Below are 15137 nucleotides of genomic sequence, written 5' to 3'. Positions count from 1 at the left end.
TTTTTCTTAACGAAAATAAACAGATGGCTTAAATTAAAAATAACTCAAAAAAATAAAATTCAAATTGATAAAATTAAAAATTAATTTTATTATAATGGTTAAACTCCTAATATATTTTTTTATTTGTAATTCTCCTAAAAATTATATAAATATTTCAAATTTTTAATAAGTAACCTTAAAATATTAAAGAAATTACGAATAAGTGGTATGTAAATATTTATATTTTTAGTAAAAAAAAATTAACATTCTTCCATATTATTCTCAAATAGATACAATACAAAGTATGTGAACATGTAGATAAAAATTCTCACACTTTTTTATTTTTAATTTTTTTTGTGCGGTCACTTTTACTTTCTTTTTCACCTTTGCTTCTCATCAACGTTGGGTAGCCAAATCTCATTATTAATTTATACATTTCAATTATCAATAATCAATAATTTAATTACACTAATACTCACATTACTAAAAACTAAAAATAAAACAAAATAGATTTCAAATTCATTTGTATACCCAGCCAGCTCACTGAGAGAGAGAGAGAGAGAGGGAAGAGAGAGAGTATGAACACCATGAACACTTCTCTCTCGCCTTCTTCGTTTTGAGTCTCTGCATTTTCACAGAGAGAGAGAGATTTGAATCTGTGTGTAGAGAGAGAGAGAGAGAGAGATAGAGAGAGAGAGAGAGGGGAGTTGCAGATGCTGTGGAAATGGGGAAGTTGGCAGAGCAGCAGCAACAGCAGGGTCAGGGGACTCGATCTCGGAGTACTGATTCGCCAATTTTCTGCGATTCGTGTTCGACGTGTCTCTCTAGAATTGGTTCGGAGTTCAATCTCAAATGCGTGGTTGTTTTGATTTTCAGCTTGTGTGTGTTCCTCTCTGCGATGTCTTGGGTCCGTCCTCATCACTCAACACTCTTTGGGTTTGATGCAAAATACACAATCAAGCACAGTGGTAAGTTCTTTTTTTTCCTCTATTTTCTTTGTCCATGGTGGTAGGGATGATGGTTTCTGGTTAGGGTTTTGATTATGATCATTTAATTAAAGTAGTGTGTTACCTTTGTTATTTGTAATTAGGGTTTTCTCATGATTTGAGACATTGTGGTGTTTGACCTTTTATATTTCAAATTTTATTGGCTTTTCTTTATTTCAACATTCACGATGCTTTTGATCAATGAATGAGCATGTGCTATTTGTCTTGTTTTGGAGTTATTAGATGGATATGTGGTGTTCCAAGTGATCTGATCTGTTTGGATCATGATTTGCGTAGGGATTTGAAAAGAGAATATAAAAGGTTAAGGAAATGTGAATGAAATCTAAGCGAAATTTTTTCTCCATTTTCCTCATCTTTTCCTTTTTCTTTCCTAATCCCTACCCCAAATTCATGATCTAAACAAAGCATTAAAGTTTTTGATGGCAATTGTTGTATGTGATGCTTCACCTTTTTATATGTTTTATATGTTCTTCTAATCTTCTAATTTTATTTATGTACTTAGGTTCTTATTTTTTTTTTAGGCGGTACGTTTAAGTTTGGTGCTCTGTAATTTGGGTTTTCTGAGATTCTTAGCAGATAGCTATGTCGAATTTCACGATGTCTAGGTTTTTGAGGGTTGGTCTTCTGGTTGGTTCTTTGTGAGCTGAATGCCTTTTCTACTATGGCTGTTATTAATTTTCCAAAGGGTGAACTATATATGACTTTCGCCCTTCAGTGAGTTCAGATTTGGGAATTTTCTCAGTGTTCTATGTTGTTTTAGTTTTGGGCAATAAATTGTGGTAAATATTTGTTAATCTACATCTCTGGCTTGATATAAAGACCCATTTTAAGTGAAGTAAGTTAAAGATTTTCACTATTTTAAGCTGTTTGAGAGTTTTGCGTGCGGACACTAGTTGACTTCAATAACTTGCAATGTAGGATTTAAATTTTTTTTTCCCCATCTACTCAAATCAATGAATTGTTTGTGAGCAAGCGGTTTCATGCTTATATCTTAATTATAAGTTGCATAAATTTAAGGTACTGTCCTCCTCCTTTCCTACTGTTCAATTATACTACTTTATCAATTAGTATAATACCGAGGCAAAAGGTTTTCAATTAATGCAGGAACTAGTTTTTTTATAGTGGGGGATTACATCTCAGTGTATTTTTTTTAAAAAAAATTCAAATCAATGGCAAAGTTTATAAATATTAATAATTAAATATATAAACTTTTCTACTAATTTGTAAATATTTTGTAAAAAGTCCACTGTTGCGTAATTTCCCCTTTTATATTTATGTATACACCATTATTAGCCTCAAGAATCCTTTTTATGTGGTAATAATATTTGTTTGTAGAATCTTCTTGTTATAGACTCATTTTTAGTGGAATTATAGTGTTCGCACAAGAAAATAAGTTAACGTATGATTGGAATAAAATAAAATAAAACAATTTTGGATGAAACAACAAGGCATAGTTTCTAGAAACCAGTAACACATTGTCACTCTACACTTTGGAATGTACATTTTGAATATGGTATTCTTTTGTTCTGAAATACTAAATTTAGCCACCCAAAGCAATCCAAACAATTTCCTATTTATTCTTACTATTTTTCATGTGAAAAAATATTCAAGTATGATGAATCAAAGCTTAAGAGGAGTGAGTTTTGGCAAGATAAGATCTAAAAATGGGGTCATAGCACATCATTGCCTCAATTTGTGTAAGAGAATAAGAAACATGTCTTTAGATGATTCATCTAAATATAAGAAAACTTTGAAACTAGAAAGGCATTTCAATAAATTATGGATCTTTAATTGACTCATGTTACATGGACTTGGGTACGAGTATCAGGTATAGATGTGTATCTAAGCGTTTGATCTACGTAAGCCTAAATGTTATATTGGGACACGTATCCAAAAGTTGGGTATGGGTATAGGGATATGTTTGCATATTGTATAATATTCTTAGATTAAGATAATGTAAATTATTTAGAATTATATTTGAAATTAAATAGGATTTAGGAAAAATATGGAATTATCTCCCATCCATGTGAGAGGCAATTTTTTTTTTATTTACTGGCAAATATGAGCTGCCTCTTCTTCAAGCATCTATGTTGGACATATATCCCACACTTTTACCCTTATCATATCCTATGGACATGGATATTGTGAGGGAAATAGAAGAGTCGATGATGTAAACACCATTTAAATCTCATATTCTTCATACTAATCACTCTCACATTTGAGTACACCTTAAGACATGTCAATAATGTGATCTATATAAGCCTGCTTCTTTCATTCCATATTCTAGAGCATGTGGCGTACCACGTCCTGTTCACACTCCACTTTGCAAAACGATCCATGCTCTAGATATCATTGCTGTAAATTTATATTCTTCTCATGGATATACTCAAATTGTACAGAGTAAAAAAGAGATGCGGGGTCTGATTTAACCTAGCAAATATTAATTCCATGCATGGGCCCTACAGTGTGTATTAAATGCATTCTTTCCTCAACTTGAATTACTTTCTGTTATGTATCAAGTATCATTCATATTCATGTGTGTGGATCCCTTGCATTTTCATTTTCTGGTTTTGTGCGAGTATTTATCTTACACATTTTCATACAGTAAGCAGCTTGATTGATTTTTGGACTTTCCTTTTTCTTCTTCTTTTTCTTTTTCCTTCAGCTACAGTTCAGGCATACTTCAGACTGGAAAAGCCAGTTTCAGTGCTAGTTCCACACATTGGAAGATTAGAGTATGATATCTATAGCGAAATAGGTGTCCCTGGTGCAAAGGTTTGTTTTGAACTTCTGATTTGGTATATCATCTAGATTTTATTTCATTTAACTTTTTGAATATAGGTTAAATCAACCTAAATGCAAGTTATTTTAAGCAGGTTGCCATTCTATCCATGCATCAAGATGATGCATATGATGCTACTAATGTGGTGTTCGGCGTTCTTTCTGATCCCATTGATGTTTCAATTAACCCAGTGTCCTTAAGTGTACTGAGATCATCTTTGATAGAATTGTTCCTTCGGCAATCTAATTTGACTTTGACAACTCCAATTTTCGGAATACCATCTTCTTTTCAAATTTTGAAGTTTCCGGTGGGAATCACTGTAATCCCTGAGCCGTCTGCTTCCATTTGGCAGATATACCAGATCCTCTTTAATTTTACTCTCCATAATTCTATTGATGAAATAAATGAAAATCTTGCTGAGTTGAAGGAACAGCTGAAGTCGGGATTGCATCTGAGGCCTTACGAGGTATTCTGTTTAAGTGTCTTTCTTGCACAGTTTAATTGGTGTTTCAATGGGTTGGTTTGGGACAGGTTTCAAAATTTGCAAACCTGGACAAGTTTTTCATACTAATGATGGGCTTTTTAACTACATCCTTTTTTGCTTTCAGAATGTGTATGTGCAGGTAACAAACAGAAATGGCTCAACAAAAGATCCTCCTGTTACGGTTCAGGCTTTGGTGATGTCTGATATGGGCAACCTTTTGCCCGAAAGATTGAAGCAATTGGCTCAAGCAATCACAGGGTCTCCCACAAAGAATCTTGGCCTCGATAATTCTGTTTTTGGTAAAGTTAAAGAAATAAGTCTATCTTCTTATCTAAATCATACACTCGATGCAACCCCACCGACCCCTTCTCCAGCCCCAGCTCCAGAGCAAAATAATTATGCAGAACCCTCTGCTGCCCCATCTCCAGCTCCCTCGTCTGATTTTCATCATCACTTACCACCATGTGTTAACTGTGAGGCTTCATCACCGTCTGATGATAACTACTCAGATCCACCAAGTCCTGAAAATGGACCCCACCATTCTTTACCTCCAATTTCAGGTTCTCCTGCACCTTCAATGGTGGGTACTCACCCCCCTTGCCCTTGTCCACGTTGTGGTTCCACAATTGCAGCAAGCCCCTCACCGTCATCTAATTCTCACCCGAATGCTCCTTCAGCCTTTTCACCCCGTGGTCCTAGTCCTAGTCCACATCCTGTGGTTTCCACACCACAGTTGACCCCAGATCTTTCTCCTCTACCTGCTGTATCCTACGGATCCAGTCCGAGACAGGAGAGGGGAAATGTGAGAAAGTCGTCATCTCCACCACTTGCCTCACCCTCAATCTCACCATCTCCTTCTTGTAAGTTATTACTGCATATCTGTAAATGCTTGAAATAACTTAAATGATCTGCATTTCTGTTGAAATGTAGTTGCTTGATCTTGCTCAAAATTCCTATGTTTCCGTATTGTGATAATAAGAATGTGATTTTCTCATTTTCTTGCAATGTGTTAGATTGCTATCTGCTCTTAAGCTTTCTGACGGGTGGAAATTATTCTGTATTTGTTTTTTGGCAAAGTCTTAACACCTTTTACTGATGCAGCTTTTGCTATAGGTCCTTCATACGGGGAGATGTGGTGGTTTTGTTTCTGTGGACTACTGTCATTCCATCTCCTATGTTGGTCATAACAATACATTATTTACTGATGATACTACATAAACACAATTTCCAAGCGTGCAGCATACGACAACTTAAAGTTTCGCTCTGGCTATAGGATGATAGCAGCGGAGGCCAAAGCCAAGAAGGTGGCAGGCTTCTATCTCTACACTGCGACGTGGAATGAAAGCAAGGGATGTTTTTTCGTAAGAGAGTAACTCCTAAGAAGGTAACTAGTTGAGAAGTCGACGTAACTTTGCAGGATTTTCAAAGAGAACCACAGCATTTAGTAACAAGTGTAAAATATATTTGGTTCTTTTTGACCGTCTGCAATTCTGAGGTAACACCAAATGTGTAAACAAAGGAATGAATTTAACTTATCTTCCCAGATTAATGGAAATACAATAGTATATGTTTTTCTTGGAATCAGTATTTACTGCTGAGTTGTGATTTTGTTCTTCCAGAGTCATTTTCAAAATTGGTAGGAATTTTTTGAAAGATGTTTTGAGGACAACTTAAGTGCAATCTGTTGATATAGGGAGTGTTTGGAAAGATATTGAGTTAAAATAACCCATTAAAAGACAAAATGGGTTAAAATAGTCAATAAGATAAAATGTTATTTTTAATTCATAATCATTTTTTTCTTTTTTCTTTTTTCACAATCATTAAATCAACTACAAAGAAAAAGGAAAAAAAAACTAATTAATTTTTTGTACACAACCGTTTTAATGAAGTTAAAATAGTTAAAAAATTAAATAGCCAATTAAAATAGTAGCTTCTTAAACAAGGCTATAATAAATTTTTGGTGTTGCTGTAAATGCTTTTTGGTTGATTAAAAAAGTAATGGATAGTCAACAAATAAATTCACATTTCGTCAATAAATGTTAATCTTGAAATTGAATTTTTTTTTTTTATAAAAAGAGGCATTGATGAGACAATTCTTAACCTCCAATTGCGCAAGACTTGGGAGGAAAATAAATTGTTTCTTTATAGGTAAAGAAACAGAAAATAAAAGGCATTTTTTTGGTTATGTACATTTGTTGCATTTAATTCAAGTGGGTTACAGGAGTATGCATAAATCAAATCTCAATGTGTGATTTTGTGGATTATGAGAGGGAAGATTGTTGTGTTCTATCATCAAAACTTTCATGCAGGACCAAGAAGCCATGATGTTGCAGCTCGCCCCCTCCTATTTAACTGTAAATTTTCAACAATGAAATATAAGAAAACGAAATTGACCTAACAAATAAATAAAAGCAATTAAAAAGGGGGAAAAGGCACTAAGGATTAAGGTTAGAAGATCACCTTGTACAAGAAGTCTCTGAAGAAAAACTATATGCAAGTTGGGGATATGCTACTATGTGTGCACATGGTACACTTTTCGTAACAATAATATAATAAAATTTTGTAATATCAATCATAAAATTATATAAATCTTGTATCACAAAAAATATAATCATCCTTGAGATAGTGTTTGGTTAGATAGAACAAAGGTAAATTAAAATAGAATAATTATTCTTTAGTCTCCTTATCAAATAGTTATTCATTTATAACGGTAAATAACGGCTCTATTTGCAATATATATTATATCATAATACCATACATAGCATAAGTGTACGAGTGTTTTTGACATATTGTGTAATTGAAGAATATTAACAAAATTTGAACCCCCCCGCCAAAAAAAAAAAAAAAACCCCATTGTTGTTTTATTTAGCCGCAACAAGGATATGATTTTGTAGAGTTTTTTTTTTTGGGGGTAGGCAATTTTGGAGAGTAAATAAACAAAAATAATCTAAGAAAATAATTATTTTTCTGAACCAAAAACCTAGATGAGACAAAGAGATGGAGCTGCATGTAGACCTCACATATTTACATTATCTCAACTCTTTGTCTCACATCAATGATTAATTCTGTGCAAAGTTAGTGAGAGACAAGCTATAATACCACAAATAATAGAGATGATGAGAAACAGAGCTTAAAGAAAACATTAGACTTACTGGTTAGCTCTTCAATGTCTTCCCTTTAGTAGTAGTGCTACCTCTTGAAATTAGTATTTAGAAAATACTTACCTGCCTCAAAGTAAAAAAAGCATTCAACCTGTTCCTAACATGTGAGTGGTGAAATTGACATATGATGATCTGAGCTATAGAATGAGCCGAGATCTCCACCAAGTGCTTGCTGCAAATTGCAGGTTTTGTTAAACAATAGTTGCATAACTAGAACTACTTTTGTAACTAAATTTCTTACATGTACCTAACATAACTGAATAGTTTGAATACCACATTGGTAACCATCTCCAAGGATAAAGCATTGCTCTAAAATTCTAATCTCACTTATTGTACTTGCAGCAAACGGTTTTCAATAACTACATACTGGTATTCAATAATTACCAACTACCTTTGAAATTTAGGATGTTAATCATCACAATTGAAAGTTGAGATATCAAAATAAGATTATTGTCATTTTTTTCTATTCCATTCCTTCGTAATGAATTTCATTTACTTTAGTCTATAATTTTTTGGGGAGGTTTCAGTTTATGTGTTTCAATTAGACATAGTTCTTCCAAGTCAATAAAGGTGAAAACTTAACTTACCAGACAAAAATATAATTTAATAATAATTTAAACAACCAAAAATATACTATCACAATAAGCTTTCTGAAATAGAATTTATTTCCTTGTGGTTTGTGGCCCCAAAAGTTTTTACTGGTGAGAGAAATCGAAAACAAGACACCCTAGACAGAGCAAACCCCCAAGTCAGAAGTCTTATATACTAGGGGTGTTCAAAAAAATCGATAAAACAGGTAAACCAATCTAATCCTGTCCAAACTGCCGGTTTGGTGTGATTTTTTTCGATACAATCCTAGTTATGAAAATAGTGGAACCGTTCAAATCAGTTCAGTTCCTGATTCCAAAGTTTTGGTTATGATTCCGAACTGAACCAGACTATTAGATATTTGTTTACTATTTTTTATATTTTTATATAAAAAATTTAAAAATAAAATATTTCTTTTTGAACACTAGCCATCACTGTAAAATTAATAAACGACTTAGTTAAACTAATTATCATTAATTTTTTTACTAACATAAAATACATATCATATTTATTATTATATAAAATTTTTAAAATCGTAAATCACACTGAACCAAACCGATTTCAATAGTTTGATTCTGATTCAATTTGATAGGTTGACGGTTTGATTACAGTTTCAATTTTTCTAGAACATTAAAAAAGGTTCAATTCATAATTTACTCTAAAACTAAACCAATCTGATTCGTGTATTATCTACCAAGTCAAACCCTTAAGGCTTCGTTTAGGAAGTGGGTTGATTTTTTGACTTTTTAATTTTTTTGGCTATTTTAGCCTAGGGCTAAAAAGCCTAGTTTGAGAAGGGCTTTTAGCTTTTTTGACTTTTTGATTTTATTGTGAGAGAAAGAATGTAATGATTATGAGTTGGATGTGATGTTTTATTGGACTAAAAAGCTTATTTTATTTTTTGTGGCTATTTTAGCCAAAAAAAACCACAAAACCTTCTTCCCAAACATAGGCTAAGATTTATATTAGACAACTAACTTATACATCTACTTCAACGAAACACTCTTCTCAACTTTTCATGTCAATAGAAAATAAATCTATTTAGACAAAAAAATATTTTGTACTTTCAAAAATGAAAATGTTTTTTAGACTAAAATTTAATCAACGACACCACACCATCATCACCACCGCCACCATCACCACTACCGTCACCCCACCACCATAATTTCACATCCACCTCTACCTTCGTTCCACCAGCACTACCACCAAATATAGAAAAATATTTCTTCTAAAAAACATTTTTTAGAAAAAAAATTTGGCTTCCCTTCAGTCCGTGATTGGACTGAAGGGTGCTGTTGGGCCCATGGGACCCACCATGGGTTCTGTTTCGATAATTCGAACCGTTTAATGTATAGAACTCGTCGAGTACTATATGCCTGTAAAAAATCACGTTGATCGGATATCGATAGCTATTTCATCGGATTAGATTTCTGTCAACCGTTTATTTTTTCGCCGTCCATTTTTTTTTTTTTATACAAAACTGATTTGATTATATAGCTATCGATTTTCAATCAACGTAATTTTTTACATGTATATATTATTCGACGAATTCTACATATTGAATGATTCAAATTATCAAAACGAAACCCGTAACAAATCTTCACAGGCCTAATAACACCTTCCAATCTGATTATGGATGAGAAGGAAGCCAAACCCCGTATAAAATATTTTTCATTTAAACACGAAGCTCGTTGAAAATGTACATGAATGATTGAAATTAAAAACTGAATGAATTAAATAGATAAAATTACTTTAAAGAACGAAATAAAAAAATAAAAATAAAAATAATTTAGGACGTAACAGTAAAATTAAACCAAATAAATCTGTATAAACAAGCATAAAAAAAAAATTATGAAACCATAAATCTCACCTCCGTGACTGTGGAAATCAAGATCCCGACACATCCAATTCACCACCAATCGAAAAGGCCACAGAGACAACAATCGAGTCCACGACCAATTCAACCTATTCCAAGCCGCCTCAGCAATCTCATCTTCATCATCATCATCATCTTCAAAGCAACCTCTCAGCTCAAATCTGCAAACAGGACAAGTATTGTGGAATCGCAGCCACGGAACAATGCAATCACCATGATACAAGTGTTTACACGGCAGCACTCTCGCTTCCTCTCCCAGCTCAAACCCTTCTCTGCAAATCGGACAATTCGAATCACTGATTAGATCAATCTCCGTCAGATTCACAATCTGCAGAGCTTGAATCGCCGAAGTCGGCGCCGGAGGAGGCCCTCGCCGATCAATCTCCGTCGGCGGAGAACTAGGGTTTTGAAATTCGAAAACGATCCAAGCTTCTGGATTTCCCTCTATTACTTCATTTTCAGTTTGATTTAGAGGGATTGGTGTTGATTGGTCGAGGAGCGGCGGAACGGGGAGGTCACGGCGGAGATGGGAGGAGCAACGGGGGCAGAGGAGATGGGAGTGGTGTGGAGAAGGGATTCTGACTGATCGTTGGCAATGGCGGCACCAGAAGTAATGGTGAGTTCGCATTCTTTGGACGCCATTGACGATGAAGCGAGAGCGGTGGGTCAAGGACATGGTTGTTGTGATTGAATTTGAATTGGGTTTGTTGGGAATTTGATTTTTATGGGAGTGAATAGGGAAATGGAGAAGATGGGAGGTTTTTATATACGTATGGGTTTGATGAACAGGGGAGAGGAAGGTATGGCTTTTTGGAGTTGGATTAAAGAGATTCTTCTTGGTGTTGGTCTAGGAAATAGTACATGGTTTGGTTTGGTTTGGTTTGGTTCAATGCGGTTCGGTTCAGGTGATGAAGTAAGTCTGTAAGCTTATGAATTGATTTTGCTTAATCCATCTTGTGGAGAAAGAAAAGGATGAGTGTGTTTATGATGTTACGTTAACATGAATCAGTTTGTGGTGGTGCAAGTTTTGAAACAAGAAAGCTTAACCGCGCGCCAAGCTAATTTGGTTTCCTCCCCTTGCACGAAAATAATTTTGCTCACTCTTACATCCTCTCTATCACAATCCAAAAAGAACATATAAAGTTATGTTTTGGTAGAGTTTTGTAAATATAATTTGAGAGTAACAGTTGTATTTTGAATTTGTGAGTTTTGAAATTATAATTTGAATATGAAAAATTTGTTGAGTACAAGAGTTTTGAATTGAGTAAGGAAATTTTTGATGTGACATATGATATTTGATATAAAAACTTATAATTCATAACCAAACATACAATTCAAAATTCTATTAAAGTACATAAATTTTTTTTAAAAATTTGGAAAAAAAAAAAAAATTTACACTATTCCGGTCAACCGGTCGGACGACCAGTGGATGTCCGATGGGACGACCGGTTAAGCCAAATTTCAATTTTTTTTTTTAAAATCGTGCCTCAGACAGAATTTTTTGCAGAGTTGTAGAAAATTAGTTCCACATATCTATCCAAAGGAGTTTTCTTAAGTGTGCAAGTGCACACCATGTGCCACTTACACAAAAAGTGTAAGTGTAAGGTGTAAGTATAAGTATAAGGTGTAAGTGTAAGGTGTAAGTGTAAGGTGTAAGGTGTAAGTGGGTTGCACATGGTGTGCAACCTCAAAAAAGGTGTAAGTGTAAGGTTTAATTTTTTACAAAAGGTGTAAGTGTAAGGTGTAAGTGTAAGGTATAAGGTGTAAGGTGTAAGTTGCACACCATAACCAAACCCCTATCCAAATATCATATTTAAATGTGGGAATAGAATCAACGTTTGGAAATCATTTCAAACAGAGCCTAAATATTTCATTTGGCATAAGTTATTTTGATTAAATTAGTCAATAAAAATAAAATAGATTAATTTAATTAATAAAATAAAATATTATATTTAAATCATAATTATTTTATTTTTTCTCTTCTAATTATCAAATCAATTACAAAAAAAAAAAAAACTCAAAGTAATCAAAAGATCATCCCAAACGAGGAAAAAATCTACTCATTCATTTACGTCTTCTTCTTAATCTATAAACAAATTTAAAATTTAAACACAAATCTACTCATTCATTTACGTCTTCTTCTTAATCTATAAACAAATTTAAAATTTAAACACAAACATAAGCCTATTTTTGAATGGTAGTAGTTGCAAGCGCAAGCATGAGAATTACGAAGAATCTAGTAACTTTGTTTAGTTTTGAATTTCTAAAATTAAGTTTTTAAGTTTTTAATTCGTATTTGTTGTTTTTAATAATTTCTTAAATATCTTAATTATTATTTTTTATTTTTAAAATTCTATTAAAGTAGATATTTTTTTTAAAAAAATACTCTTTTTTTTTTTTTTGTAATTTTATTGCATTTTTGTATTTAGAGAATTTTTTTAATACTTTGTAAGTGTATCTAAATTAAGTGAAATTTTAAAAAATGATTAAAATATTAAAAAGAATATACTGAAAAACAAAATAAAAGAATATGTTTTTAAAAACTTAAAACTAAACAGAGTTAATGATATTCACACTTCAATGTAATTGAAGTGTTTAATTTAATCTAAGGGTGATTGGCAACTTGGCCAAGGCTTGGGGATTAAGCCCCAGGTCCCAGGTTCAAAACTCCCTTAGGCCAATCTCTTGGGCATAGCACAGTTGGTTAGGAGGTTAGTCTCAAGTAACTTCATCGCACTTGGAGTGAGTTCAATGTTCTCCCGCTGTGCAAATCCTAACTTAAGTGGAGTTTGTCTTAGGAGGTTAGGAGGTTAGCCTCAAGCAGCTTCATCGCACTTGGAGTGAGTTTAATGCTCTCCCGCTATACAAATCCTAACTTAAGTGGAGTTTGTCTTAGGAGGTTTGGGCTAATTCTTAGGTTATAATCTCCTAACTCAGAACCCCAATCCTCCCTGTAAAACGGACAACAGAACATCCTAGTGATCTCTGCAAAAGGCGTTGTTTTAGACCTATGGGCGAGTGGGAGGATTTTCTTATAACAAAAAAAAAAAAAAGTGTTTAATTTGACTAGAAATCTTACATACGAATATGATATAGCTTAAATTTCATGGGCTAATGTTTGGTTTTTTCTTAAATGAATCGTATTTGTAAAAAAAAAACAAAATAAAAACCAAGTTCTCAAAGGAATGTGTTATTCCATGGATCAACTATTATGGTAATCTCATTCCATCTTAAGAATCATATGTGTTATTCCATGGATCAACTATTATGGTAATCTCATTCCATCTTAAGAATCATATTAAAAATTTCATTCTCATTCTTGGACGCACCTAAATAGTGAAATAAGAACATAGCCTAAAAGTGAGTGAAATTAAACTTACTCCTTAATTGTTCTTTCAAAATAGTAAGAGTAATGTCTTCTGTAAATGATAAATATGAAATATAATATTGTACAACATAAATTTGAAAATTAAATCTAAAATGTGTCTTGAAAAATGTGCCTAGATTAAAATGTTTGTAATTTGATCAACTAAAAAAAGTTGAATGCCTTAAGTTGGCTTTTTAAGGAAAAATGAATGTGACAAACAATTAAAAACTCATTTAAACAAAGAGTGATGATACATCATCTAATTTAGGAATTCTAATTGAGTTTTAATGACATGATAGAAAATAAATTAAAAATCAAAAATCAAAACTAAAATATCACATCACAATGAGGCCACCCCAATTAGAGCTTATTGTTTTCTTTAAACAAAATAGGCTTATAAATTGTCTCCAATGAGGATTAATTGGAAAGAGTTAAAAAGCACTACAACAAATCTTATATATTTGTTGTGTTCAAATGTATCATTGTTAACAATTAGGATAACGATATGATTGTCACGATAGAGACTGCTATTAATGGATTGTGTAAATCCAATGTCTTGGAGTAAGCAACAAAATTGGGTGAAATCTTCGACAGTATCAGCTAGAATGCACAATATTGTGTCTCTATTTTAGAACAAACAATGACAATTTACTTCTTACTATGCAAAGAAATATGAGAATCTCTTAAAAAGAAGCAAAAATCAATAATAGCATGTTGATTATTAAGACACTAACCTAATCAATAACGAAATAAGCATGCTGTGGAAAAATAATGGTTTTTTTTTTTTGTGTGACTTTAATGTAATATTAAAGTGAGTGTCAATTCTCAATATGGACAACTAACCTTTGTGATGAACATGAATTTTTAAGCGTGGAAAAGATTTTGGACTAAATAGAATCCTTATAAATTGACTATTTTACTTACATACAAATTGAAGCAATTTTTTGCTTGGACTTAAGTTATGGTTTTTTTCCAATATGTAAAAGTAAGTTTTATTTGCTTATATTGTTGTAACAACTTTTTTTTACTTGTAATTTGGTTAGCAATTTTTAAATTGCTTGCAAGTTTAGAACTTGATTTGGTTTTCTGTAATAGAAACCAAAGTGTTTAGCCTTGGCTAAAGAGAATTTCTTATTTGTTCATAAATGACTGTTGAAACAATCTTCTGTGTACAATAAATAAATTGAAACTAAATCAAACAAATAAAATAAATTACATACCGAATTTATTTTTATCGAACCGAATGAATATTTAAAGACCAAATCGAGTGTGTGACTCTCTATCCTTAAGACAGATTCGCCCCGCTACGGTGCTTACGTTAAGTGGTGTCTATCTCCTAGGATACAATGATTTTCACAAATTTGTAGTAGCACTCCAAATAAATTTGTCCGGCAAACTAAAACCTTGTGTTCTATACTCTCTTTAATTTTTTCTAAAACTACTATGAAAGGAAATATGCAACAGAGCAGAAAATTAGATAGCAAAAATAAGAATTTCAGACTGATTTTTGGATGTAGAAAAATGCTGGAACAGATCTGGTTTTATAGACCTGAACAGGTGTTAATTTCAAATTGGAATAGATATGGAACAGGTGCACTGTTTCAAACAGATACAGTTTGAATTTCAAACAGATAACTGCTGCAGTTAAATAAACTGTCTAGATTTTGAATCTGTCTAAACAATTATGAATCTGTTAAGGGTCCAACAGGTCAGAAAACTATTTGAATATGTTCAGCAGATTCTGTATGGAATTCGGACTGAAGGAGGCAAATTTTGGATAGAAAATTAATTTCAATTTTAACACAAAATTGGAATTTAATTTTATTAAGAATTTTTGGAAAAAAAAATTCAAATAAATTTTGTCCAAAAAATTAATATTAGAACCGATCCGAC

At 32.6% G+C, this 15137-nt stretch overlaps 2 protein-coding genes across 5 annotated transcripts; one reads left to right on the top strand and one right to left on the bottom strand.

Moving 5' to 3' along the window:
- Positions 1-446: 446 nt before the first annotated feature.
- On the top strand, positions 447-5830 carry LOC114264303 (uncharacterized). Of its 2 annotated transcripts, none has more exons than XM_028204906.2 (5): positions 447-947; positions 3652-3761; positions 3863-4234; positions 4377-5112; positions 5354-5830. In XM_028204906.2, exons 1-5 carry the CDS (start codon positions 704-706, stop codon positions 5437-5439), a joined length of 1548 nt encoding a protein of 515 aa, XP_028060707.2. In that variant the 5' UTR covers positions 447-703; the 3' UTR covers positions 5440-5830. The 2 variants fall into 2 exon arrangements, with proteins under 2 accessions (XP_028060707.2, XP_082770566.1); XM_082914440.1 differs by having other exon boundaries at positions 457-947; positions 5366-5830.
- Positions 5831-6370: 540 nt separating this feature from the next.
- LOC114264302 (uncharacterized) lies at positions 6371-10889 on the bottom strand. 3 transcript variants are annotated; one of them, XR_003629927.2, is made up of 3 exons: positions 9872-10889; positions 7405-7585; positions 6371-6604 (listed from the first exon to the last, which is right to left on the bottom strand). XR_003629927.2 is itself a non-coding variant. In XM_028204904.2 (2 exons), exons 1-2 carry the CDS (start codon positions 10551-10553, stop codon positions 7551-7553), a joined length of 717 nt encoding a protein of 238 aa, XP_028060705.2. In that variant the 5' UTR covers positions 10554-10889; the 3' UTR covers positions 6371-7550. The 3 variants fall into 3 exon arrangements, 2 of the variants coding, with proteins under 2 accessions (XP_028060705.2, XP_028060706.2); XM_028204904.2 differs by having other exon boundaries at positions 6371-7585; XM_028204905.2 differs by lacking the exon at positions 7405-7585.
- Positions 10890-15137: the final 4248 nt, after the last annotated feature.

This window comes from Camellia sinensis, chromosome 2 (assembly GCF_055761805.1).
Source record: "Camellia sinensis isolate YWXY chromosome 2, ASM5576180v1, whole genome shotgun sequence".
Classification (NCBI taxonomy): domain Eukaryota; kingdom Viridiplantae; phylum Streptophyta; class Magnoliopsida; order Ericales; family Theaceae; genus Camellia; species Camellia sinensis.
This window is presented reverse-complemented; position numbering and strand designations above follow the sequence as displayed.